This window comes from Diorhabda carinulata, chromosome 10, assembly GCF_026250575.1.
Source record: "Diorhabda carinulata isolate Delta chromosome 10, icDioCari1.1, whole genome shotgun sequence".
Lineage (NCBI taxonomy): Eukaryota > Metazoa > Arthropoda > Insecta > Coleoptera > Chrysomelidae > Diorhabda > Diorhabda carinulata.
Window position 1 is genome coordinate 4,862,321 of NC_079469.1, and position 25,807 is coordinate 4,888,127.

Genomic DNA, 25,807 nt, shown 5'->3' on the forward strand with positions numbered 1-25,807 from the left:
AAACAAAAGAATCCGATAAGAAGACTCACTCAGTCCCTCCATATTTGATTTGATAATGGATTTAAAATGGGAAACACATTCATCCACTTCGTCTGCTATGCTGACGATGCTGTCTTTATCGCAGATACTGAAGATAATCTCCAAAGGCTACTATATTCTTTTAAAACGGAATCAAAGCAACTAAACATGCTCATCAACTCCGAGGAGACCAAATGTCTAGTGACGTCTAAAGAACCAATAGGAAATCGAATCAAAAATTATTATGGGAATGTTTTTGAGGGAGTCAGAAAATAAACGATGAAAACGGCTCGTATTGCAGGATGTCTGTAAGATATAGTTTGTAAGAACAAATACCTAAATACCAAAAGTAAAATCGATATATATATATAAAACGACTGTAAGATCTATTATAGAATACTACAGGCGATGAACACAGTCGAATGAAAGTACTAAGAAGGTGGGTGAGACAGAGACGAAAATTCTGGAACAAACTACAATGAATGGAAGAACTCAAAAGTGAACATTCCAGAAGAAAGAAGACCACCTAAACGATGGCGAGAATGCTGGACATCGTTTTCCAGGGAAAACTTTCTGACAATGAACAAGAAGTAACCTACTAATATGGTGATCCTTGGTAGAAAGAAAAAGATGACTACAACGCCGACCTGGCGGCCAGAAACTGAGATAACTAAGCGTCCGTGAAAAGATCTTTGTTTAAAGACCCGTATGTGACAAAGTGATTGAAATCAAAATAAAAATATTTGATTCAATCCCTTGATTAGCTGGACATGTTCCTTCTCAATTTAATGACAGAAATAGAGTTGCTGAGTAGTGTGAATGTTGATACTTTCATAAATAGAAATTGAGCCAATGAAACCTACTAGTAGAAATTGGTGATTTATAAATTCACATATCGTAAATAATGATTCTCCCTTATTGTTAACTGATTGCAGTTTACTGTTGGTTACCTAGTTCTAAGTGCACACCAGAATTTCTAGAAATATCCGTGAGATGGAAGCGAACGATTTGACAATTGACATAATGTGTATATCGCTTTTATAACCCAAGTTTATTCTTAATAAAGTATAAATTTGATATCGAATAAAAGAAGAACTACTGGAATACAACATCGTATTTACAACTATTAACCTACCTAAGAAAACCGTAGAATCCAATTTATTATCACAACCGCCCGTCTTACAGATACCATTAACGCATATTCCGAATCCCGATGGTCCGCATTTTGTACCGTCCACAACTTTATCCAACAACCTGAAGCTGGGTTTAATGTTATTCGGAATGCAAAAGAGTCTGCAGTGGTCTTCGTGCCTTTCTAAAAATCGAAATGTAATGTAATTCGTAATATCAGATGATTTAACATATTAATGAAATTGTTTTTAAAATCTCTATGTTATTACAAAGTCAGTTTCAGTGAATGATGAAAGTACTTGGTAACCGATACAACATCACGGTTATAGAAGAATCAAACAGGATTATTGACTTTCTGATTTTAAAGTACTTTGGCCGCATTCAGCGGACGGTATCAGTAGCGTTAATGTTCGAGAACGTACTGAACACACTATTCACACCACAACTACACCAACATTGTCTAACGCGCGTTCCTATAACGGTGTGTTCAGTATGAATATCACCAACGGTTCCAGAAATTCCGACTTAGTTTTGATCGGCAACGTACTGAACGTTCGCTGGCAAGTCGATTTAGATTTAAGTATATTGTTAGTTTTTGACAAGTGTACTTTTTACGTAGAGTAGGGCTGCCAACCTAAAATTTATAAAACCAGAAGAAAAACCATGACATTTCAGTTTAAAAACAAGACGTATTAATAGAATTACAATAGTTAAATAAATATCTAGTGAAAAAAGGTGTGATAAAATTCAAGTAATTAAAATAATAACACTTTATAATAAGAATATTTGAATAAAATTATACAAGTTGAAGAATAGTTAAATTAAAATATAAAACAAACACTTTAGTTTGTAACAAATTTTTGAAACTTGGGTAAGTTGTAGACTATAACTATTAGATATTAGATACTATAACATATAGTTACAACTAAATAGTCATCTGACTGGATAGCTAGCTCTGTATGTCTAATGCAAGATTTGAGAAGAGGCGCGCGAATTTTAACATTTGAAAGCCCACGACGCTGCTTAAAAACTATTCAGGACGTCCCAGGACACTACAAAAACTAGGATATGAACTGGGAAAACAGGACGGTTGGCAACCCTAGCATAAAGGCTACACCGGTTGTTTTTTGTTTAGTGTATTTAAACTCACTTTTGTATATATATAAAAACGGACATTATAATTCAAAACTGAATTATGCGAATAATTTAACGTTTCATCACAGAACTCAAATGATTCAACAAATTTCTGGTTTTGCTCTGTCTCAGTTTTTTTTCACTTTTCTCACATTTAATTGACTCTCTCTACTTATAAAACTATATAAAATTACATAATTACAAGAAGTCGATTCTTCTTCTTTAGAAATGTTTAGAAAAGTCTCTTTGCTTGCTATTTAATTTATTTGTTGTATTCTTTTTCATTCTCTACCTTCTTTCTGCGCTGCTTATTCTAGTCAAGTTTTCCTGGGTCTTCCTTTCCTTCTTTTCTTATGTTTGTTTTGCTTCTATCACTTTTCTTATTAGTATTTATGATGTGTCCATACCAATTGTTTTTCACAACCATTTCGTATGCTATTGGTTCCTTTTTGATCTTTTCTATTATTACCTCCATACCATCGTCATTTTCCTAGCAATTTTTGTTTGTTGCGTAGGTTTTACTCATGCTCCTTTTTATTTGGTTTACTACAATCCTTGTGCGTTTTTTGATATCTACTTGTTGTATCCTCCGCATATTTCACCATTTCTAGGCTTCTGTAGCTAATTATTTTCTTCATTTCAAGGTTTTTTATTTTTTTTTAGTCTCTAGATATTTTATATGTCCCATACTGGAAGATTTATCTTTAATATCCTATCCCTTTCCTACTTTCCCTAAATATTTCCTTATTGCTTCTGCATCTTCCAGGATTCTTTCTCTCGTGCTTCTATTGTCGTTAAAGTCCTCTTTGTCCTTCAATTCCTCTCCTCGTGTCATTTTTTCATTTTTGTAACTGAATTTTCTTCGGAAAACTCCTTTCACATCCAATATGGCTTCCGTGTTCATGTCAATGATTTTATTCTTCCTATTTCCTTTCTTTTTCTTCCCATCCGTTTAATTTAGTTCCAAAAGTCTTCATAATTATTCCATCCAGTTTTTTCTGTCCTTCAAATTTATTTTTATAATTTCCTTATTCTTATTTCCTCTTTTTTTTTACTCCCTTTTATTTGATTATGTTCGAAAATCCTTTATCTTCAACTTTATAGTTATTTGCTAATTTTTCATGTTTTCTATTTTGTTTTTTACAAATTTCTTTCTTGATTTTGTTTCTTTTGGTTTTGCATGCGTTTTTTTCTCTCCAATTTCACTTTAAATATGATTCTTCCATGATTCTTTGCTATTTATTTATTTTTCTGTTCACCATCTAGTTTTGTGTTCATTTCTTTTCATCATTTGTTAATGAAAACAACATCTTTGTTAACAGCTGCATAAGCTTTAATACTGGCAAATACTGTTGTAAAAAAAAAATAAACATAAGAAATGACACCTCGATTCAACAATTTTCTGGCATAAATGTCTTTTGATATTTGCAGGCATTTCGAAAAGTGTGTGGAGAGATATTTAACACCAGAAAGGAAAAACGTTCTAAATCTTGATTCAAGCTGTGTTACCATTAAAACCGTATTGAATTGAGTGGTTTGGAGAGCCTGATAAGGTAAGAAGCAATCAGAAAATATCATTAAGAAAAAACGGAAATAAAAATAGAAACTGAAAAAAAAATTAACAAAAATTAGAAGAATAGAAAAGAAGAACAAAATTAGCAACATAAAACTTCACAGATCGAATAAAATACTAACCTATATCATAATCAGGGTACCAATAGTGTGTTTGGTTATTGAATTCCAAACATTGTTGCGCCCTAAAAATAACCATTTTGAAAATTAACATTTTTTTCAAAAATCTTTGGAAAAAAATACCTGAATTCTACACTATTAATATTACAGTCTAACGTGTTACAAGATTCATATCTTATATTCTCCCCGATACAGTATTGTCCCCCATTAACAGGCTTGGGAGAATTACAATATCTTTGAGACGCTCTCACCCCACCACCACATGTCCTGCTGCACGGTCCATATCTATAATTATAAAATAAAATGTAATTTTCGAGATAACCTTATAATTGAAGAATTTTTTTTATTATATTCCAATCTTTTCTGTATAGAACTTCTGACAACACCTCAAAATTTTTTCTAGTGTCCTTGATAACAAAATAAAAACGATATATGCCTTTGCTATCCCCCCCTGGTAATCACAAAGGGCTAACAAACTTTCTATAATATTTTAATATGAGTTTTCAAAAAGCCGATAAAAAGTTTGTTTTAAGTCTGCCAATCATCTTATAGGTGGTCGCAGAAACAGGAAGCAGAACTAAATAAATGTACAGCTACTAAAATACGGAAAAATTTACATAAGAAAATGGTCACTTACCCCATCCACGGACCCCATCCTCCATCCACTGGTATCAGTTCAAATTCATATCTACATTGACCATTGAAACAAACCCTAAAAAATGATTTTGATAAACGTGACTCTGTAATACAAATTCTAATAATTCTCACTTTTTTTCATAACCATCTCCGCAGTTGGTACCGTCGGCCCATGGGGAAAATGTTGATGTGCAAGCGTACTCCGTGTTATTGGCAGTGCAGTATAAATGCTCACATGGTGCAGAAGGTACCTAGATTAGAAAATATCAAAAAAATAAACAAATTTTTCCAAAAATGACTAGTGCTTGGGTATAAAACGTCATGAATTCTAAGTATCTCTGGCCACTGAAAGTATTATTGAAAAAATATGGCCTACTAATTATTCACGCCCATACTTTTATGAAAAGTCGTCGTGAATTTTCATCCAGCCATAAAATTATGTTAACACCGTTTTGTGTTTTAGATTTTATATTATTTTCCTTCTCGATGTTCACGCGTAGATATCAACTACAGACTGGACTCTTGAGCAATACATTTCCCTTCCCCCTAGAACGTCTTTGATGAATTAATTCATCTAGAAAGAATGATCAATGATGATTTCATCTCAAAAATTAAATTTGATCAGGAAACTGGTACAAGAATCCTAATGACTGCGCCAGAAATGATTTTTACACATTAAAAAAAAATATTCACAATAAAAATCCAAAAAACCAGAGAAATTTTTATGAGAGACAGTTTTTGACAAGATAACAGGTTTCATTGTATTATTTTTCTGGGTCTTTTCGTTGCTCACACGTGTATATTAGCTGATTCTACAAGCTGAACTCTTGAGCTCTACATTTCTCCCACCTTCTTTAGAACTAGCTTCGTTCTGGAAAGTCTTTGAATGCATTGATTTATTTGCGAAAGATTATTACTGCTGTTCTTATCTGCATGATCCATCTCGTTGCTTTCAGGCTCTTGTAATTCTTGACAAACCATCGAAATTGAGCAGGAAATTGGTGATTTCTGTGCAAGAATCCTACTGACGGCGCCAAAAATGCTTGTTGCACTGTTTTTGTTATCTGTGTAATGTAGTTCATACTATCAGACACAGCAAAAGGATGTAACCAAATATGTATAGAAATTATGTTTTTACGTTAAAGTCAAGTTCCTAAATACCCTGCATATTCCATCTATCGACTCACAACTCCCTGTAGATTTGAACTTGTGTTAAAAAAGTAGAAAATTGTATACAACAGTCACTTTGTCCCAGTATTAAAATTTATTCTAAATAAAAGACGTATTCCAATTATATTATATTATAATTGGTTTATATTATAATTTTTTGCTCCACCCTATATGGAAAAAACAATAAAATTGGTTCAGAAATCTGAAATAATCAAAATTATGAACGATAAAATGGTCAACTTACTCCTGACAGGCATACTTTTCGTCCAGGTCCGAACTCTAATTCGCACTGAGTGTCTAAATCGAATTTATCACCAGGTAATGTTTCCGTGTACGGAAAAACCGGTAGATAATTGTTTATTGGTGGGAGTCTCATGCAACTGGATCTTTCTGAGCTAAAAAATCGAAGAAGTATATTGAAAATACAATCACCAACAACGAAAATTTTAACGTGTTTATTTCAATATTATATATACCTTCTGAGAAGGCAAAAGCTAACAAGTTAAAAATAACTCAACCTTAAAATATTTATATTGATTCGATTTATGTCTTTAGAAGAATGACAGTACTATAAACAGAAGTTTGATGTTTGGAATCTTGATATTCAATAATGACGATGTGGACTAATGCGGAGTATTGGAGGAGGAACCTTCTTTTCAAAACTTAAATACTCATACTTTTTTCATCAGCAACAGGAAAAGTGGTAAAACATTTATTAGAGCTGACGTCAAATAATAGGAATTTTTGATTCTTTTTCTTAAAAACCAGCCAAAGTAGCAGTCCGTGTAACTGTTGAAGAGCCAAGGGAATAGGACTTCGTGCAATATCGTTTTGACGTTAATCCTTGTTGAAATGTTGCTACTTTTTAAGCCAAAGTAGCAGTCCGTGTAACTGTTGAAGAGCCAAGGGAATAGGACTTCGTGCAATATCGTTTTGACGTTAATCCTTTTAGAAATTTTGCTACTTTTTAAGCCAAAGTAGCAGTCCGTGTAACTGTTGAAGAGCCAAGGGAATAGGACTTCGTGCAATATCGTTTTGACGTTAATCCTTTTAGAAATTTTGCTACTTTTTAAGCCAAAGTAGCAGTCCGTGTAACTGTTGAAGAGCCAAGGGAATAGGACTTCGTGCAATATCGTTTTGACGTTAATCCTTTTAGAAATTTTGCTACTTTTTAAGCCAAAGTAGCAGTCCGTGTAACTGTTAAAGAGCCAAGGGAATAGGACTTCGTGCAATATCGTTTTGACGTTAATCCTTTTAGAAATTTTGCTACTTTTTAAGCCAAAGTAGCAGTCCGTGTAACTGTTGAAGAGCCAAGGGAATAGGACTTCGTGCAATATCGTTTTGACGTTAATCCTTTTAGAAATTTTGCTACTTTTTAAGCCAAAGTAGCAGTCCGTGTAACTGTTGAAGAGCCAAGGGAATAGGACTTCGTGCAATATCGTTTTGACGTTAATCCTTTTAGAAATTTTGCTACTTTTTAAGCCAAAGTAGCAGTCCGTGTAACTGTTGAAGTGCCAAGGGAATAGGACTTCGTGCAATATCGTTTTGACGTTAATCCTTTTAGAAATTTTGCTACTTTTTAAGCCAAAGTAGCAGTCCGTGTAACTGTTGAAGTGCCAAGGGAATAGGACTTCGTGCAATATCGTTTTGACGTTAATCCTTGTTGAAATGTTGCTACTTTTAAGCCAAAGTAGCAGTCCGTGTAACTGTTGAAGAGCCAAGGGAATAGGACTTCGTGCAATATCGTTTTGACGTTAATCCTTTTAGAAATTTTGCTACTTTTTAAGCCAAAGTAGCAGTCCGTGTAACTGTTGAAGAGCCAAGGGAATAGGACTTCGTGCAATATCGTTTTGACGTTAATCCTTTTAGAAATTTTGCTACTTTTTAAGCCAAAGTAGCAGTCCGTGTAACTGTTGAAGAGCCAAGGGAATAGGACTTCGTGCAATATCGTTTTGACGTTAATCCTTTTAGAAATTTTGCTACTTTTTAAGCCAAAGTAGCAGTCCGTGTAACTGTTGAAGAGCCAAGGGAATAGGACTTCGTGCAATATCGTTTTGACGTTAATCCTTTTAGAAATTTTGCTACTTTTTAAGCCAAAGTAGCAGTCCGTGTAACTGTTGAAGAGCCAAGGGAATAGGACTTCGTGCAATATCGTTTTGACGTTAATACTTTTAGAAATTTTCCTACTTTTTAAGCCAAAGTAGCAGTCCGTATAACTGTTAAAGAGCCAAGGAAATAGGACTTGTACTTTCCACTTATATAATTCGTTATAAAAAATATTTTACATAATACTCGTACGCCCAAAACTCGAAATACGATAAATATGTCGATATTTCCAAAAAAAGAAGATTGACACGAAAAACAAAAGAGGAACTACACGTTGCGGACCTACAACCACCTGTCGTTAAAAAACATTCCCATTGATTTCCCTAAAAGGAAGTACCAGTGCCGACCCAGATTTTTTCGCAGTTTCTACAATTACCGATGGAACGATGTCAATTGAATTCCAAGAAAAAATCGCTAATAAGAATAAGCAACAAGTAGACTAACAACACGTTTATATACACACAAAAAAAGTTCGTGTTGAATTTAACTAATATAAGATAAAGCTTACAATGGACGAGAATTTTTATAAAATAATTTTACAAGTGTATATACAAATGCATTCAAAAAAATTAACTAATTCTGAAAACTCGATAGCCTTTGCGAAAATAACTTATAGTGTAAATCGTTAAAAAAAACGGATAACATTGAGAGATTAAAGAGAATTAGGTAATCGCACCCATAATTAGTACCGTTTTAACATTAACTCTATCGGTAAGTTAGTTAGTATTCGGAACAGAAAAGCCATAAACTCAGTTATGAATTTCGCTTAATTAATATCAACAAATGTATGTCATAACGTTTTCGCTACATTAGATTCTTTTCGATTTTTTTGTTTGAAATTCCTAGTGAAGTTAATTAATAATATTTCAGAGATTAAATTAAATGGCATGTGGTTAATTGGACATTTTTTATTTTAAGAATTGATTAACAAGACTTGTTTTTTTCCGTAAAAGTGAAAGGAGTTTTTTAAAAACAGTTTAAGCACAAGCAGGAAACAAAAAGGAAGAAATTCACGGCAATTAAATCAATTAAATTGAATACTTAATTATAATCCACAAACATGATGGAGCTGAAGTATGAAAATATTAATCATTCTAAATTTTTCATTTGAAATGGAAATGAAAACTTGAATCATTTAGAAATAAGTAAATCTCTCATGTTGAGGTTATGTTTTAGACATTACAAACTGTCCCAATTGTTTTGTTTACTTCACAGTGTGAGCTCGCTTTTTTATTTATTTTATTGTTATGAGCTGATTTTTGAAATTTTACATTTGAAATGGAAACGAGAACTTGAGTCATTTGGAAATAAGTAAATTTCTCATGTTGAGGTTATGTTTTTGACGTTACAAACTGTCCCAATTGTTTTGTTTACCTCACAGTGTCAGCTCCCTTTTTTACTTTGTTATTTTTCATTTGTTTTGAGCTGATATTTGAAATTTTTTATTTGAAATGGAAACGAGAACTTGAATCATTTAGAAATAAGTGAATTTCTCATATTGAGGTTATGTTTTAGACATTACAAACTGCCCCAATTGTTTTGTTCACCTCACAGTGTCAGCTCGCATTTTTTAGTCACTTATTCTCAGATGCTTTTCAAAAGTTTTCATTTGAAATGAAAATTACTTCTCAAAATATTCGAAAAAAGAAAACAAAAAATTCGTGACTTCGTATTTTTCTTTTCTCTGGTGTATGGAAAAGGAAGATACTCCAGACCACATCATTGATGATATACAACACTCAAAAGTGCGAGTTTCAAACCCTCCGGCAAGCCTTATAGCTTTTGTTAGTGACGTTAAAAGGTTCAGGACATTGACCTTTGGTAATGGAAAGGGGGCATATCAGAAGATTTATGTTTGCATCAATTCCTGATTGCCAACTAAGTATGAATATCCGACGATTAAGGCGTCAAACAGTGAAACACCAAACTGACGTAGAAAATGGCGACTAGAATAGGAAAGTGCTTAAACCACGTGCACGCGTTAAATATCCACAAATTTCTTTCAATAAATTCCCACTTGCAGGCTTTCCATGAAATTATAAAACAAATCTATTGTTTACATTCAACATTTTTCCAACCAGCTCTAATGCGAAAGTGACAACGGCTATACTGATTTGTTTAAAATACTGCATTCGTTATGTAGGGTATCAAGGTAACGATTGGATATTCTTGCTGTAATACAGCATTTAAGGGGTGATAATGGTTCATTATTTTTATGTTTTCATTCAAAACAGTGAATCTGCTACGAATTTTTAATTTCTTTCTACACGATTTTTCCGAATATTCGTAAACAATTTGTTTTTAGAAAATTTTTAGTTATAATCAAGCTAAATTGAACTAAAGTGAGTCGAAATTTTAAAAACACCAATTTGACAACTGTCATATATCAATTGTCACTCACAGATCGTTAATCGTGGAATAAAACGTATGTTCTTTTGGAGAATCACAAGGACCATGTTAACATACCTTAGAGGCGGTGCTAAATCTGCTCTCCCTTCACCTTATAGTGAAAAAAGAGCATTGGGCAAGGTCCACAGGCTGATTCTGACAGTTAAATTAAAATAAGGAAATCTGACAGGTCATTCAAAGATTCTAGATTGGATAAAGCTAGGAAGCAGTACAAACCAATTGGTACCAAGTGGTAATCAATGACCGCGAATCATGGGTCTAAAGATATTCCGTAAACCCGAAATGTATTCCTATAGTTTCTAAACTAGTACAAAGACCTGGATTGGGCATTATACCATTAGGATAATCACTTATCAGTTTTTGAAACCTCGTTCGAAACAAATTTATATTCCCTCCGATAGCCAAGGCTATTGAGTGCACGTCCAAGCTACTGTGAAGTGTAAACAAACTCTAAAAACACTAAGATAATAAAAAAAATCATAACGATCAGCTAAGAAGTCTGAGAAAACTTTTCGAATTGTGCATAGACGACATTAAACTAGTGTCAGTCTTCTTAGAGGTCAAATACAACATTAAGACGATGGACATTGCAGAGAACGACAATTGAAGATTTTGCAATAAAGCAGACCATCTACTTTACCAACCTATTTCAGCAAAGAGACCCGAAGGAATAATGCTAAGATCCTGTAAAATGGGACAAACAACCACTAGAAACATTGTTTCCTTTGGGTTGGTATCAAATTTGGTAAACAATACTTCATTGATGACGCGCATCAATGTTTACAGAGTATGAGCTACAGAGTGTTGTATTTAATAAGAAAATATAATTATCTCAATGTTGATTTATTTATTTTCTATAATTCAACTTACTCTAAAAATTCGGTGATGTAATATCTCGAACAAGGTGACCATGTAAACGGTTTAGTATCCTTCTTAATTACTTTACTCATGATATTCGTATTATTAATGTATCTATTAAACCTTTCGCATTTCTTGTCTTCATCGTGCGGCATACTGAAATGCAAATCAAAACAAATACATATCTCATTTTAAATCGTTCTTAATTATCATCAATTTTGCATCATCAATTAAAACACATTTCTTTAATTTTATATTAAACGTTTTCGAATTAATTTGTCTATATGACTCATTGATTCTTTCAACTGATGATGCAACCGGTTCCTGAATTTAATAAATTTATCGATTTGAGTAGGAAAAATTATAAATTTTTATTAAACTTTATTATTATTTATTAAATTTTAAAACCTTAATTGTAAAACGGACATCAATAAACAGAAAAGGTCCCAAGGAAAAATGCAATAGCACTTTTAGAAGTAACACACAAAGTTTTAGGAAAAAATACTTGACAACATATTAGAAAATATTGCAAAGAAAATGTAGAAGAATCCCAATGAGGTTTTAAAGCAAGGATATCGAAATAGAGCAACTCTTCATCATAAAACAACTTCAAGTGACTGCTTGAATCAACGAGAAGAAAATAATGGCTACAGAATCACAAATGAACGAGACGAATAACGGAAAATAGAAATAAAAAGTACTAAAAGGCAGTAAAGCAGAAGGATGGCATGTTGAAAGATGTATCACGAACAGCCAAAAACCTGAAAACTAAGGAGTGTACAGAAGAATAATAAACAGTCAAGTATCACCCATAAAATTGAAGCACAGAGAGCAAATTGGTTGAGACATGAAGGTGGAAGATAGATGGGTGAAACAAGTATTGGAGAAGATTGGTGAGAAAGAAAAAAGATTGGAGGAGGTGAGGAGAGATTTGAGAAAAGAAAAAAAGGAAAGAAAGAGTGATAGTTTTCGAAGCCTTGAGCCAGATAAGCCTGTAGGGCTGATACTCTTGCGAGTAATTAACCACGTAAATTATTATTTGGATACATTGATACAAGGTTTATAAAAAATATAATGTATTCATATTATTTAGAACATCATAGGAGCTGATTTATTTTTGGATGAAAATGGAAGTAAAAACAACGATTATACAGTGAAAAAAAAAATAAACGTGAATACAATAATATACATAAAAAATGTACTCATACTACAGCTCATTTTTTTCATGTGGAAAACATCCGGATGTCAGAGCAAAGAAAATTTTCCTTCAATATTGATTAACTGAAAATTATTTTACGATTCATTGGATGAATTTGATTAAAGAGGCCTCAGTCTCAAAAATATATGTCAATATCTCAAATGGTAAACAAGTAATATCCGTCTGATTGATTCTGGAAGGAAAATCACCATACTGTGTATAGTGACTCTCGATTTTCGGTTTCGATCGTCAAAAATTGATTTCAATACTTCCAACGTGGTTTTTGATGAACCACGTCCAAGTGACATGAAAACGGCTAACAGGGAGAATTACCTGAAAGGTGATGGCCACTTAAAATAAACTACTTGAGAAACAGTCATAGGGCTGTAGTGTATCGAATTATTACGCCAAATTGAAGAAGAAACGGCCCCTTTTGGCGAAGAAAAAATGCCCTTCCATCATAATAACGCATCGGTTGACATCTCCGTTCTCGCCACAGACTAATTGGTCTAATTGAGCTACGAACTGCTACTACATCCACCGTATTCTGCAGATTTGTTCTGTTGCGACTTTTTTAGTTTCCAAACACAAAGAATAATCTGAGAGGTAATTACCACTGCTCTCTGGGATTCACATAAAATACTTGGTTAAAAAAAACAGTTACAGGGTTGTGGTATATTGGATTATTAGGCCATATTGAAGAAAAAACGGCCTCTTTTGGCGAAGAAAAAGTGCTCTTCCATCATAATAACGCATCGGTTGACATCTCCGTACTCGCCACAGCCCAATTGGTCTAATTGAGCTAGGAGCTGTAAATGTAATACATCCACCGTATTCTCCAGATTCGGTCTGTTGCGACTTTTTTAGTTTCCAAATTTGAAAAAGTCTTTCGTTGCGCAGAAATTCGCGTCGAATGAGGAGGTGATCGCCGTTACGGAGCCCTATTCTGCAGACTTCGACAAAAACGTATTTTTTAGGCGATTTAAAGAAATTGGTGCATTTCTAGGTCAATTTTATTAAATTACAAGGATATTACATTGAAAAATAAACCTTATTTTTTTTTAAATTTTCATTTTTCGTTTGTAGAATATGTACTTATCCAACCACCCTCGGATATACATATATCATTGAAATCATTCTTAAATACCAAGAAATATTTCAAGAGTATTTGAAACTGTTCAATTTACTTATTTAAAGGGTTATATTTCCCTTATTATTTATTTTTAATGTACATAAACAAATATCTGTTAAAATTCATGTACAATATGCACAACAAATAATTTTTTTTATACTATACCTCAAAATATGACCTAATTCGTGAGCTATAGTATAAGAAGTAGCTAATCCTTTATCTCTTACTATAGCACATCCGGATTGACACATCGAGTCGACTTCAGCGACACCTAGTGTGGTACAATGTTGAGGTGTTGATTCATTACGACATATGGTATCTCTAAAAATATTAATATTAGGTAATTTCTGTTTCTAAATGCCTTTTTTGTCGTTTACCTTGTTAATAGTACCGCCACGTTGTGCAAACGATCTTTGGTTGGAATGCGCTTCGTCCAGTTACAAAATTTAATCAACATACCTAAACAATTCATTATTTTAATACTTTAGTTGCACTAGAAAAAATTTTTCGGTTACCTGAGGAATTTATATTGGAAAAATCTTGTGTGCTCAGTACTTGAAAATCTACAACTGATAAGGAAATTGCGTTCCCAATCGTTTCATCTTTAAACAGAAACGAAACCTACAAGACATATAGGGTTATTCATCAATTCTATCAATATAAGCTACAAGAAATAAAAGAAAAAGTATTTTCACGGTCTATTTTTCCCAACGGGCAGCAGCTATGATCGTTAGAAATCTTTTTAACAGAAATATTTAGTATAAACAATTTGGAAAAGGTTAGGTCGCGTGAAATATTGTTTACAATTCAAGTGACATGATGGAAAGATAAAAATTGCTAGGTAATCTCTTCTGGCATCATACCGCTACCGTTAGCTTGGATTACCAAATTTACTCTAAGATTGAAATAAGAAAAGGGATGAGACAAGGGTTTATTCTACCTCCATAGCTTCAGAAACATTCAAAGAAGAGATCGCTAATACTGAGTCTTCTTCTTCCTATTCATTTTTAAGATCCCATGATCTGTTAGTTTTGTAGATTCCTCTGTATCAGTACCTAGGAAGTGGACTGCCAGCTATCCATCCATCTCTTTGTTGGTCGTCAGGTTCTCTTTTCCCTTTGGGTTTCCCTTCAAGTACGATGCGTGGCAGTCTACTCTCGTCCATTCTTCTCACGTGGGCGTACCACTATCTTTTTCTTCTTTTACATTCAATATTCCTCTTTAAATACAAACCTCATCTGAAAGTGATATTTCCAAAAATGTTTTTTTTTTATCTAAAAGATATTACATGCATCATTCTTTTAAATGAAGATATCCTTCGTCTTTTCTATGGGATAAACCCTAGTAGACTCGAATAGCTCAAGTGTTTCCTGCAGTGCCCGTTGTAGTTGTAGTGTGCAGGAAAAAAAAAGATAAATTGTCGTTCTGGGCTTTTGCAGAGGAGCTCAGCTTGCCTGCATCTCAAGTAAATCTTGCAAATATTGCTCTATCGGCAAAACACAGTTATGCCAGCGTCTTTTTTTCTATGTTCTAAGCTTTATAAGTTTCTGGTCCACGCTGGATCACCTATGAGTTGAATTACTCTTTTTCTATCGAGTCATGCTTCATTATGTCATGTTCGAGAGCCAAGCTTCAGATATGCGAGCAATATTCCAAGAATGGACTAGTTTACTTCAATTTTTGCTGTTTTGATTCATACAGAAATTATTTTTATCGATGTTTGACTCTCTTCCCCAAGTAATCTGCAGTCTTTTCATCCTTATTCATATGAAAAGTTTTATGAAATGACAGTATCCCTTTGAGCACCCTTTGAAACGCTTGTTGTTACTTCGATCTCGGACATAGTTTCCTAAGAACTATCTAGAATATATAAATATCTATACAAAGTCTCATTTCAAAGTTCGATTTACTAGTAATGAACCGAACGTATCTCTTCAGGTGAAACATTTCTTAGCCCTCTGTTTCTAGTCCAAAAATTTCAGTCGCAAGAGTAGTCCACAAGGCTATGAACGCTAATAGGTAGAATTCGGCGAGTCTGGCGTGTAGCTTGGCTCCCTTCCTTCCAATTCCCGCCCCGGTGAGTTGTCTACAACATTGATTCTTGTCTTGGTAGTCGTTAAAGATAAAGCTTCCATGGATTGATCTAAATGGTGATTGTGTTAAAAAATAGAGGGAAGTCTAAGCTTTCCAAACACGTATTATTCAATGGGAATAATATTTTATGAACAAGCCGCGTATCTACTTACATGCGACATCAACATTAGAATATAGCTGACCAAATCTTCATGATCTCCATGATATTTAAGCGTGCTACTGTCAGCTACAACCAATACTTTAACGAAGCTCTCGTTACTGATTCTATTCGTGCTACTCCATTCAGCGTTACGTCGTGGACGAGCATCTGCCGAACTATGCCATATTCTTTCATCCACCTAATTTGGAAAAAAATTAATTTCCTTATAACCTAAACACAGTTAGATGTTGTGGAATTTTTTATACTGACCGCATCGCAGGTACCTTCAATATCATCTTCATCTTGTTTGTTCTGCAATATCGAACGTCTTCTTATACGATGATTCTTGATTGTATATTCGGTTTCTTGGTAGTCTTCCTCAATTATTGTACGGTTTTCTGGAACAGAACGATGATGATGATGACATTATAAGTTTTATGCAATATGTTTCTAAGGAAATGGTAGGTGGATATAGAAACAAGACTAGTGGGAAAGAACCCTATGGTTTGTTCTTCTTTATTTATCTAGTTTAAGCAGTTACTTGACAGCTAGTATCATAAAACAGAGAGCATTACATAATTAACAGTCCTAATCATTCTAAGATCAAATATGATACGAGGGTTGTATTTTTACGAACAATAGGTAACGTTAATGAGTTGTGACCATTGATTATTGTTATTGCGACGCCATTGGCAATTTAAAAATTGACTGAATTATATGTTGATAGTGAACGTTTGAAAGAAACAAGTTTGTACAAAAAGGGGGGTTTAAAGAAGACCTTATCTCATCAAAAATGGATAGAATCGCTTCGCGCAACTTTTGCACTATTAGAAAAGGCTGTTTACAATTGATTTGCAGAATTTCATCAAAGCAAAGGTCGGCCAAAATCTGTTGTCATTCCTAGAAGCATAGTTGTTGTGTAGCCTAACCTACCTAACCATGCCCCAGCGCCGTCAAGACTTATAACCAGCATATGGAAGGCGTTGATCTTTTAGATGTCCTATTGGGTTATTACAGGATTCAAATAAGGTCGAAAAAATTTTACCACCGTATATTTTTCCATATGATTGACATAACCGTCGTAAACGCCTGGCCTGGCTTCTGTATCCGATGCAGAAGCTTGGCTCCCTCTAGTGGATTTCAAGTTGGCTTTAGCTGAAGCATTATGCTGGATGAAGGAACCTACTGCTAATACTAAACGAGGACGCCCATCCAATGCACTTGAAAACCAAATTGCTGAAAAGAAAACAAGAGGACCAATTGCAATAATGCCTTCCAAGGATGTTCGATTGGATCAACTGGATCACATGCCTGCCTGGACATCTAGGCAACGGTGTAAGGTACCGGAATGCACCGGGCGGTTACACATTGAATGTTGGAGATGCAAAGTGAACCTTTGTCTCAGCGCCAAACGCAATTGCTTTCTTTTATTTCACACTACTTAATATTCGTAACCGTATTTGTTAATTACATATTTTAGTGATGTATGTCTACTGTGCCAAATTTGTTCCAAATAAAATAAACTTAATTTTCCCGTAAAATAATAAAAAAAAAAAAAATAAAAAATAAAAATCCGAAAACCCTTGTATTTTTATTTCCCTTGTCATATAACATTTATATTTTTTTGTAGAAAAAGAAAAAATCATGAGGTAAGAGGTTAACATGATTGAAGAAATCGGCATGTGACTTACAGGTAGATAGAGGCGCCTCTTAGCATATGGTAGACTGCAATACAATCGATTTTGTATGAACATATAGTTGCGAAAAAAATATGTTCCAGATGGATTCTTCATAAAGTACGTCGATGACTTTTTCTTGCTTACCACTGTTAAACAAAAGATGCGCGTACAGCGGACACCTCAAGAAACTGTTGTAGACTTTCAACGGTGTCAGCTTTAGAGTGGGAAAAATATTTCAAGAATTGTATACAAAAAATGTATAGGTAGACCTTAAGGGCGAATATTTCGAAAAGCAAAAAAAGATTTTGTTTCCACTTTTTGTAAAAATTTAACTAAGTAAAATTTTATTGGGTGAATCTTTCAAGTCTATGACGGATAATAGGTTCTGATATTTTGGTTTTGGTATTGGATTTAGACTGAATTACTTGGTCAAATCCATTTGGCAGTTACCATGCAGCATATTATAACATTATGAAAGCTTTTTATATACCGACGGTGGAATAGAACACCGACGTAATTTGTTATAGACAAGCGGCTCCTATAGCAAAACAAACGCCAATAAAGAAAAGAGCGAAAGATAAAAGAGACGCGATTCATTTCTCTATCGAGATTAAAGATAAACAACAAACGATGAGACTATGAGAAGGACGCGCTCGGCCATAAATTTCACCTTGAAATCTGAGTTTAAGGAACTCGAAATTCCAAACATGCCAGACCATAGAAAATTGATTTTCAGCGTTATTACATCTATAATTGAAAAAAAATTTTACTTGGAGCGTTCGAGTTTATATCGCGAAAAGATCGTGTTAACGTGGGACCCTCTTTGTTATCCATTTACATTGTTTCAGCAATAGTATAGTACTCTCATGAAATTCGTCATGTTTTTCTTATATCACTTAATAAATAGACCACAATAATTATTTTAATAACAAGTTCGGCATAGAAATATAGTAATACTTTATGTACAACAGCTATAAACTGTCAGAATCAATCAATAAATTACAATCATTGAAACTACTAACTGTATTCAGATCAAAACAAATTAGTACAACAGAGCAAGCAATGAAAAGTACGAAAAAAAAAACATTCCTGATTTTGGGCTCACGACAAGCCATTCCGAAAAAAGCCTTACATATACAGTGTGTTTCGTTTTACGTTTAGAGTAAAATAACTTCGCTAAATTCTTAATTAATGCATTAAACTTTAAAATAAAACTTTTTATTGAGGCTGTAGATTCTCTTCAGATTTAAATTTTAGTTCTATTAGAAAGTTTAATGCATTTATTAAGCATTTAACGAAGTTATTTTACTCCAAACGTGAAAAAAGTGTATTTTAGAGTTGAGTTTTTTTGTATTTTACGTCAGTTAACGTAAAAACTATTACAGTTACAGATCTGAGACCTATTTTATTCAATTTTTCAGGTCAAAATACGTATAGACCAAACAAATTTGCTTGACAATTTCAGACCCAAGACTTTCAATAAGGCTTCCTATTGGTGGATCAGGAATCCGGGCGAAATCTATCGAATTTCTTACGAAGTTTTTTTATACCAACTTTTTTTCTTATATTTACCTATAGAATCATTTTCCGAAAGATTGGAGTACTACTCCGAAACACCTTGTATAATGCATCTACAATTCGGATTGATTGTATTACTAGCCAAAAGCAATAAATTTTTTTACACATTTCACGGTATTTTGTGTGAATCATTGTATATTTATATAGGGTGTTCCGGGACTTTTGAATTTTTCAATCGATTTTTTAATGTACATGCCAAGGGAACGGTTCGCCATAAAGAGAAATTCTGAAGAAAATTATCATAAATTATAATTATTTATTGAAAATAGCTACAAGAGGTTTTAGAACACAATCAAAAACTTCTTGGAGAACTAATGAATGATTAAATATACATTTGTACTACATACTATCGAAGAAAGAGATTAATAATTATTTTTCATGTAGTAAGCTACAGTCAAATAAGCTACTACGTGATATTCAATTAAACATTGTAAATTTGATAATGTCAGTTTGTTGTCAATCTTTTCAAAATCTGTCATCAATAATAAACACATTGTATTTAAAATTCCAATATGGTAAAATTTACCTTTAGTGAATATGCTGACATGCATTTAATGTATGATTTGGTACTGATCGCCTTCTGGGCAGAATTATACCCGATTGTAAAACTTTTGTTAGGGATAATCGCAACTTACGGGAAACAGCTTTTTGTCTATATAAATTGAGTAAACTAGTTTCCATTATGGTCAAAGGTGGCGAAGGACAACAACGAACTGTACGAACACCAGCTTTAGAGCAGATGCAGTTGATGCTGATCTACAACTAGAGTACGCAAAATGTCAATTTAACGTATCAACAACTATTCATAGGATTGTCCAGGAGTAATTTCTTTATCCCTTTCACATCCAGAAAGTGCATGCCATGGAAGTAGAGAATTATCCAGGAAGACTGGTTTACAATCTTTGGTTCCTAGATAAATAACAAGTTGATAATACATTTGTTGGAAAAGTACTGTTTACTGATGAAGCTGGTTTCACACGAGACGGATTTATTAAGAATTAAGAATCAACATTGATTTTGTGTTAATGTATGGGCAGGAATAGTAGGTAATAATTACGTAGGTGCACATTTTTTTTATAATAACCTGAATATTCAGCGAGAACTTTTTCTCTATGTAAGTAACACGATATTCGACAGTATGCAGTTTAATTATAAATGTTTGATTGTGTTCTAATACCTCTTGTAGGTATTTTCAATGAATAATTACAATTTGTGATAATTTTCTTCACAATGTCTTTTTATGGCGAACCGTTTAATTGGCATGTACAATGATATAAAAGTCTGCATATTTCCTAAACCATTAATTTTATCGAGCTAAACAAAGAGTATCTTTTTATTAAAAAACCGATTGAAAAATTCATTTAGATTGTACAGGTTGTCCCTGTAAAAGTTACGTATTGTTAACCATTGGACATGAGCCGCCCTTTACCTTCAGTGTAGAATTATTAATTCCGTCAAACATATTAGGAGGATATACGTAATCATCCATTAAATATTCATAGTGTTCGAATTCACGACTTCGAAGGCAAAGCATTATTTTCACATCATCTACCGCTCACCCCCATAAAAATGAGTCTTTTTTGAATTTTTTTTTCTGGTGTAATTTATATTTCCCTTTCAAAAATCCTTTAAAATATTCCTTGAGTTGAGATATTAAACAGTAGGTGGTACATGTTCTTCAAGAAAATATTTATCGTTGACTTTATTAATTTTAAGTAGACATAATTCATTGGCACACCCACTGTACCTATCGAAGCGAATTCAACATAAACGGATTGTCATCTTTTAATCTTTAATTCATTTCCATGATCAGCAATGATCAATAAAAATTAGATAATCAAATATATCGTCGATTGCAACGTAATTTATTTTCTATGACTTTATTTCATTATTTAAGATGAATTTTGATTTATAGCATTTTAATGAGCATATTATTGTAACGTTTTTCGTATTTGTTTACACTCTTTCTATTCGTGGGGTCAATTAATAACCATTGTCTCTTACGTTCTTAATTTATTTACACACTTTACACTACACTTAACTTATAATAATTTACTTATAAATATCACTTAAATACTTCCTACGATCACTTTTACTAATTCGTTCTAAACTAATTAACTGCGTTTACACAAACCATTTATATACCTAAATAAAAAGAAACAAAAGAAATAAATAAATAAACTTTCCTAGAAATTATTTAGAAAAAATACTATAAATAAAACACTGCTACTAAATAAATTATATACAAATAAACATCAAACAAGTTTCGCCATTTATAAAAAATGTTAAAGACGCCGCTCGAAAAGCGAAAAGCGAATTTTTCTTCTTCTTCTTCTTATTTTAAGACTATGTCTTGTGTTTTCAAAGAGGCAGCCTAAGTTGTGACTCCGACGACCAGCTCTCATACCTGCGCTTTGGTGGTCTTCCAGGCGGTCTACTTTTATTGGGTCTCTCTTCCTTTGCGATTTTCGCCAGTCGATCGTCGTCCATTCTATTGACATGATCTCTCCATGCTCTTCTTCTAGTTCTGGCCCATCTCACTATATCCGGAACGTCACACATTCCTCTAATTTCATTGCTCCTTATTCTGTCTCTTAGTGTTTTCCCTGTGATTGAGCGTAATGTCTTCATCTCGGTCGTTCTAAGAGTCCGCTTAGTAGTTGCAGTCTCCGCCCTCGTTTCTATGGCGTATGTCATTACTGGTCTGACACAAGTTTTATATATCCGTGTTTTGCTTTCGATACTTAAAAATTTATTCCTCCATATCACGGTTCGAAGGAATCCCGATATCCTAGATGCTGCTGTTGTTTGCGTTCTGACTTCTTGTTTCAAGTTCCTATTGCTCGTGATGTTAACCCCTAAATATTTAAAACACATAACCTGCTCTACACTTTTATTATAAATTGCCAGTTTGCATCTTCTTGGTTCTCTCGCTATTGTCAAGGATTGTGTCTTTTGTGTCGATATGATCATATTGAATTTTTCTGCAACTGTTTCAAATCTGTGTAGCAGTTTTTGCAGATTATCCTCATCTTCGGATATCACAACCGCGTCATCAGCGTAGCAAACTATCTTAAACTCATGTTTTCCCATTCTGTATCCTCTGCCTGCCGTTTTGACTTCTTTTATGATTTCGTCCATTATAATGTTGAAGAGTATTGGGCTGAGAGGCTGAGACTATCTCCTTGTCTGATCCCTGTTGATACTGGCATTTTACTGGAGAGTTCGTTGTTTACTCTTACATATGTTCTATTTCCGTTGTTCATGTCCCGAATGATGTCTATTGTCCTTTGGTTTTTGCCTCGTTCTTTTAGTAGCTCAATGTAATCTCACTCTGTCAAATGCTTTTGTTAAGTCTATATATAAATCCGTTGGGCGGATTGAGTAGCTCAGCGACCATGCTGCCGTTCCCAAGCCCGGATAAAAGAGGAGGGTTGTGAGGCAAGGCTAGCTACCTACCTCATGTAAAACAGCCATTTGCTCAGAGAACGAAGAAAGTAGCCGAATTTTTAAAATTCCATAGTAGCTAGGTCTCAGATCTGAGACCTTAGTATATTATTGGAATCATGTATTTATACCAGAAAAAGCAATTCAAGAAAAAAAAGTTGAACGTGACTTAGAAAAAAACCTTTGAAAGCGTACCTATAGAGAAAATTTAAAATGTACTGGCTGAAAGAGGAGTTAATTCATGAATACGAAACAAAATATTTATCCAAATGAATACATGCACAAGAATTAACAAAATATGGAAAGTTTCTAGTTTATTTAATTCTTCGTATTCAGAAGGATTTGCCTACTTTAAATGACCTTTTAAAGATATAGTCGTGCCGCCCTTTCCTTAATATATTTCATTACAAAGTTTTAACGGCTTCTCAACGGACATCGTCCTTTGGTAACGTCAAGTAGGGCTCAAGGCACAATGTAACTATGAAAAACTCATTAGAAACTCAAGCGTAAAAAAATAAAACAAAAGAACCATCTTACTCGAATACGAAATAAGTGAAAGAGTAATAAACAAAATAAGCGCTGCGCTATTATTCGCGTGACAAGTATAAACCTGTTCATACACTACTCCCTATGATTCTAACCTCGAATATAAAAGTATCGGAATCGAGGTCGAAATCGGAGATTTAACATCAATAGGAAGTTCCGAATTTCTGAATTCGGAATCGGAATCGAATCTCCGTAACATACCTAATCTAGATATTTCCAAGGGCGAATCACGGCATTGAGAAGATCTGACTTTCGATTCGGGACTTTATATCAGAAAACAATATCTAAAACGAATAAAAACTCAAAATGCGTTTATATTTCTTCTTTCTAACAAACCGTCAGTCCACGTGGACTCATCATCTCCACTGTTTACCATTGAAAACATCGAATCGTAAACATAAATGCATTTCTATTGGCCAAAGCTGTATGTACATAATTTATTCGCAATATTCCTGCTAGAAAGTCTGCGATAAGCATTGGCGTGGCTTGGTGAGATTAATTTAATTCATAAATATCTTCAAATAAATAGAAATATGACGTTCTTTATACCATGGGCGAATGAATATAATGAAGGGGGACATTAGAAGTTATACAGCAAAAGATAGCAGATTATATAGAATACAATTATATCAGTTTAGAAAAATTGCGTTAAATTTTATCAGCATGTGGTTTTAAACACAAAAAACTGAATAAAGGAATGGCAATAACCGAATTATCAAGACTCGTTCTATTGCGACAAGATTATTTGCGTCATATAAAAGACTACCGAAGTTCTAATAGAAACATAATTTATCTAGATGGAACATGGTTTGACAGTCACGATGTAGTAAATTTCAGTTGGGTTGACAATGGCAAAAATTGCTGTTTGAATGGGCTATGTTCTCTAGGAATTCTACTAGGACACGCTGGAAGACGGTTTCGTGCCTAGTCCTTTATTAATAACTGCTAAAAAAATTAAAAACTGTGCATCTGATTATCATAAAGATATGACCGCAGAATATTTATATTTCAGCAGTTTATATGGTTTCAATTTTAAAAATATCGCATCGAATAATATTTTATGTAACCGCTGGTGGAATAAACTCCAACCGGCGAATTTCTTTTGCGGTTCGCTACCTTCGAGGAGCCGAGCAGTCTAGAGGCGAAGTAAACCAGCGACATCGATGTTGTTTTTAGATTGTTGGCTGTTCTTTCTTTATGCACCATTATGCATATACACAACCAGCTATTTAATAATAATCATCCACGCTATTTAAGTGGCTCATACCAGCTGGTCTGTCTCTATCTACGTATTTACTTAACTTTATTTTTTGTGCAATTTTTTTTTTTCATTTTTTTTTATAGTTTTACTTCATGTTAACCTCGCCTTCGGCGTGTTTACACATACTGGGTGGTCTAATTGGCTAACGAGTTTCAAAATGTAGCAAAACTTGAATAATGTAAACTTTTAATACAAATTATATCACGTGACAGATTTAAAATTATACAAAATTGTACTTGACAACAATAATTAATATTCAAGAAATTTTCTACGTTAAAAGTGCATTTTTTTATTATCTACATTGAACATAATCGAATTTTCCCGAAAAATATTGTCATCTACCATTGTTTCAGTCAATACTCACTTAATTTTATTCTTAAGAATAATGATTTCACTGTAAAAAATATAATAAACATATAAACTTACCATTATTTTCATCAAATTGTATATCTGAATTGACATCATTAATTTTTCTTGTAGGATGCGGTAGCCTCTTAATTCTGTGAATTAAACTGCCAGATGATCCTTCGGTTAATTTCTCGGCCGGTTCAATAAAATATGTGCAATCGGTAGTTCTAATATACCCCATCTGTAACCAAATACATAAATTATTGTATAAATAAGAAAAAAAAAACATCTCGAAGTTACTACAAAAATATATTTAAGCTCCTAAAAATAAAGTCGAGTGGAGATACATGGGTTATATGGACCCCTGGTGCAACATTTTTAAATTTCCCACTTATTAAGGATGACAGCTCTGTTTTTGACTAAATATCCCTGTTAATGTCATCCTAAAGCTTATTTTCATTTTATGAAATTCATTAATAAGAATTTGAAAGAAGTAATGATAATTGAGTGAAATATTTATCATCTTAAATATGTCAGAAAGTTTCACCTATTGTCAGTACACTAAACATTGTACGTTATTGCTCCAATGAAATGAATACTCATCCATAACCTCAACTTCCATGTGATCGAAACAACTTTACAAACATACGACCTGTCTTCACACAATGCTGAGATATTAGCACCACATATCGGCTAAATTATTCGAGTAAAAACAAGGAAAGAACCTTTGAAGGTGTTTTAGAAGATCAACTATGGTTCCGGCAAGTAGCAGATACGTTCGAGGTGCTCAAAACCACGTTATACAATCAATACCTTGGGAAGAACGATGACAAGTTGGAACGGTCCCCTGTCTCAAGTATATTGGAGGAAAAAAGTTTATTTGGGTACCCCTTCACCCAGCAATTGCTATGTGAATTCGTTCAACAGTATTTGAACCGAAAAGGTGTTCATATTCCTCTGCCTGGAAAGGATTGGCAAATAGCTTTTTTGGAAAGAAATCGTGAATTGACAAGGGGATTGTCAGAAAAAATAAAATGCTCAAGGTCACAAGTAACAACAGAAACAACTGTGGAGTATTTTGAGAATTTGAAAACAACTCTTGGAGGAAGAAAATAATAAATTTCGATGAAACTAACATAACCGATGACCCAGTAAAGCAAAGTCTCTACGTCTGTTATGTTCTGCGCTACAGGAGATGGTTAACTATTAGCACCAATGTTGTGTACAAAGC

The 25,807-nt window shown here is 33.6% G+C and overlaps 2 protein-coding genes across 13 annotated transcripts in view; one reads left to right on the top strand and one right to left on the bottom strand.

The window, feature by feature from the left end:
- LOC130898658 (WW domain-containing oxidoreductase) overlaps nt 1–25,807 on the top strand; it is a 128,827-nt gene that overhangs the window by 34,772 nt on the left and 68,248 nt on the right. For 4 of the 8 annotated variants that reach the window (XR_009059919.1, XR_009059915.1, XR_009059913.1 and 1 more), the window contains exon 7: nt 3,715–3,836. The gene's annotated coding sequence lies outside the window, so the exon portion shown is untranslated. Of the gene's footprint in view, nt 1–3,714; nt 4,305–17,347; nt 17,753–25,807 lie in introns of those variants that run through there. The other 4 variants (XR_009059918.1, XR_009059912.1, XR_009059916.1 and 1 more) reach the window with 2 other exon arrangements.
- Nucleotides 1–25,807, bottom strand: part of LOC130898653 (A disintegrin and metalloproteinase with thrombospondin motifs 9) — a 196,722-nt gene that overhangs the window by 27,249 nt on the left and 143,666 nt on the right. For all 5 annotated transcript variants that reach the window (XM_057808089.1, XM_057808086.1, XM_057808084.1 and 2 more), the window contains exons 7-19: nt 24,655–24,817; nt 15,988–16,115; nt 15,731–15,916; nt 14,000–14,105; nt 13,862–13,943; nt 13,650–13,805; nt 11,167–11,310; nt 6,026–6,176; nt 4,744–4,862; nt 4,613–4,687; nt 4,099–4,260; nt 3,979–4,040; nt 1,154–1,333 (exon numbers count right to left, since the gene is read on the bottom strand). In XM_057808089.1, coding sequence (XP_057664072.1) covers nt 1,154–1,333; nt 3,979–4,040; nt 4,099–4,260; nt 4,613–4,687; nt 4,744–4,862; nt 6,026–6,176; nt 11,167–11,310; nt 13,650–13,805; nt 13,862–13,943; nt 14,000–14,105; nt 15,731–15,916; nt 15,988–16,115; nt 24,655–24,817 — 1,714 coding nt within the window. The remainder of the gene's footprint in view (nt 1–1,153; nt 1,334–3,978; nt 4,041–4,098; nt 4,261–4,612; nt 4,688–4,743; nt 4,863–6,025; nt 6,177–11,166; nt 11,311–13,649; nt 13,806–13,861; nt 13,944–13,999; nt 14,106–15,730; nt 15,917–15,987; nt 16,116–24,654; nt 24,818–25,807) is intronic.